At 42.1% G+C, this 3,091-nt stretch overlaps 1 protein-coding gene across 1 annotated transcript; it reads left to right on the top strand.

Annotated features, from left to right (window-relative positions):
• Positions 1-1,000: 1,000 nt before the first annotated feature.
• Positions 1,001-1,757, top strand: LOC104963246 (DEP domain-containing protein 1B-like; the record flags this gene model as incomplete). Its single annotated transcript, XM_010791815.1, has 2 exons — positions 1,001-1,183; positions 1,289-1,757. Coding segments are annotated over 2 exons (342 nt in total), but the record flags the coding sequence as incomplete, so codon positions are not given.
• Positions 1,758-3,091: the final 1,334 nt, after the last annotated feature.

Here is a 3,091-nt window from a genome sequence, read left to right as displayed (position 1 = left end):
TTCCGGTACATTTCCGGAAAATTTCCATGGGAAGTTAAGCTGGGGAATTTTGGAAATATTCGATGCAAAATTAAACAAAAAACATGACATTTCAACAGATTATTTTTTTTTTTTTTAAGTAGAACAGAACAGCTTTTTATTATTTCATTGAAGAACGAAAACAGGAATGTTGAGTTAAATATTACTCATCTGTGCATGTGATGGAGGAATGCACAATGCCTGTAGGGGGTGTGGTCTCAATACCCATCCAGTAAGAAGTGTGCTATGGCATGGATATTCAAGTGTACTTGAATGGCATCTGTTTGTTTTAGTCAAGATTATGCAAAAATATACTTTCCCCAACTATATTTAAGTTCCCTATGAAGAGCCAACCTTCAATTTAGAAAATTCCCAGTTTTTTCCCATTAATTCCCATGGAAAGTTTCCATCTTTGAAAGTTCCCGGAATTTTGCAGCCCTACTCACAGGGAGGGGGTGGCAGGAGCTCCAACAAGCCGTGTAGGACAGAGAGTGAATACACATACTTTACAGAGATGCTGTATGAGAAACCAATGTGAGTTTGGAAAATGTCACAATATAAATCTATTCTAGTATATCTCAACAATGGAATTATGATCAGTAGAAATGGCCATGACATGGGACTTTTAAGATGCCCTCACGAATGGCCCGATGTTGTTACGATCAGAGCCACATTTGAACATTTCCTTTATCGTGTGTCCGTCTGGTGTCAATTTCGGGACAGTGTGACAGGGGCTTAACTGGCTGTATGTTTTTAGAAGATATTTTGCTTATTTACTTTATAACTTTTGACCTTGAGTGTTGTGGGTTTCCATCATTTGCTGGTGATAATGCAGTAAATAAGAACATTTCAAATGCACTTTACCTTTATTTCTTCATAAAATAACAAGTGAGCAAATATCCAGAATATTGTACTTTGGGCGACAGCTGTGTTGGTGCATCACTAAATATGTATCCAACATTTCCTCTGTGCCTTCCATCAGATCAAATACGCGGGTTCAGACACAGACTTCAGCGCCTCCCCAGCTTTCTGTAAACAGATTCGCAGGGTGGAGTCGGAGGAGCAGAGGGTGATAGGAACGCAGACCCCGCTGCAGGCGCTGCTGGAGGGCCTGATCGCAGACAGAGAGCTCCCTGCCAAGGACAAGAGGAAACGCCTCAAACAGGTAGGGCTGGACTAATATGTTTTAAAAGAGAAATGTCATTAAATATAGATCTCAGAGGCCCTTTATGAATTTATACTGTAATGATGCATATCCTTTCCGTTTCAGTTCCAGAGGTCGTACCCAGACGTCTATAACTATCGATTTCCCACGGAGGAAAGCAAAGCTGCTGCACTGCCTGAGAAAGCCCCACGACTCAAACCTCACCTCATGTTCCTCAGGAAACCTTTCCAGCCCTTCCAGAGGAGCTGGAGCTTCAGAGCGTGAGGAACCCCGCTGACACATCTACTCTCATGCTGTACACACAACTCTAACTCAGCGTCATGAGGAGAACACTGTGGTTGTAACGTTACTCTGGCCATACAAATAATGTTTAAAAAGAATAACTGGACAAGGCTGTAGCACTGTTAACCTAAGATAATACTGTAAAGGGTTGGTTCACACAAATACACTTAATTATAATAATAAGACATCCTAACTGTTTTACTCTTAGCACTATCTGAGGCTGCATTTACACGGGAACGCAAACAAACCGAATTCGATATCAAATAAGTCTTCCGTTCACACGGATACGGCTCAATAAACGTGTCCCTTCACACGAGACCGCTCGACCCGCTGGAGATACTGTAGTACATATGCCGGGCCTGTAAGTGGCGCTGTACTTCCGCCACAAAATACACCAAAAGCAGCGAAGAAGACCCCCGAGCATGGTTGCCATGGTTGCCCTTCTGTTTATTCTCCGCAGTGGATTTAGGAACATGTAGTTCATGTAATTCTCCATGTCCACTTGTTGCTGATGGTTGTGGTAGAGGAGCTGTAGATTTTGCACTAACATCTGGAGTGGAGTGCACCAGCTGGGCGTAAGCTGGGCGTAACTCTACGTCCGACGTAGAACCGAAGGTTAAGACCAAACTAAAGTTATGACTAGTGCACCACTTAGATTTAAGCCCTGTATGCGTTGCGCCCGGGTGTAACTTTTAGGCCTAGTATGGAGCAGGCCTAAATCGGAAAGAGAGACTAGTATCCATAGTAACGTAAAACAGGCAAGAAGGAAAATAACTATGGCAGTGCGTCTTGTTTACATGTTGTAACAACGAAAGGGCATTAAGACGAGAGAGTCGTCCGTGATCGAACAAACCCACTGGACATCTATTCAGTGAGGTGATAGAGAGGTTTCGTTTCGGCAGACAAGCCCTTTTTGATTTAATCGAGGAGATCTCCCCTCAACAACAGAACGGATCAGACAGAAACTCTGCGCTCTCCCCAACCTTGCAGTTGCTGATTGCGCTCAGATTTTACTTTAATACTGTGGGAGACATGATTAATGTTCATCGCACAACTGCATGTCGGGCTATTAGACACGTTTCCTTGGCTCTCCAGCGCCGCCTTAGGAATTATATTTACTTACCAACACAAGAAGAAGCAGCAAAACCCTCCTGGCATCCGTGAAGATATCGGTGGACGACTTAACCGCAATCACATAATAAACAACATATAGCCCTGTATATTTGTAATATGAACGCTGTTTTTTTGCATTCGCATTTCAATAAGCTCCCATTGTGACCACATATTTTCATTGGGCCGTTTTATAGCCTATTTTATTCAAAAAATACACACAAGAACATTAGATAACAACATTTTGAGAACTATTAACATGAAATTGAGATAAATACAACAAATATGATTAGAGAATGGTGAATGACAAATTGTCTTCTTCAGTGATTCTTTGCTGATTCTTAAGAATTATAGTTTTGAGTCTTAATTTGTCCTTCTCCAGCTCAATTTTGTCATGTTCCGCTGTAGTTTTGCGGTCTCCACCTCAAACACGAACGATCTCTTTCTCCACCAGTTCACGCTGTAGCTCTGTAAAATCCCTTATTTTTCGGGGTGTGGGCATCATTTTTCTCTTCT

This window comes from Notothenia coriiceps, unplaced genomic scaffold (genome assembly GCF_000735185.1).
Source record: "Notothenia coriiceps isolate Sejong01 unplaced genomic scaffold, NC01 NC01_scaffold00035888, whole genome shotgun sequence".
In the NCBI taxonomy this organism is placed as follows: Eukaryota; Metazoa; Chordata; class Actinopteri; order Perciformes; family Nototheniidae; genus Notothenia; species Notothenia coriiceps.
Note: the sequence above shows the minus strand (reverse complement) of the source record. Positions and strands in the feature narration are given on the sequence as shown.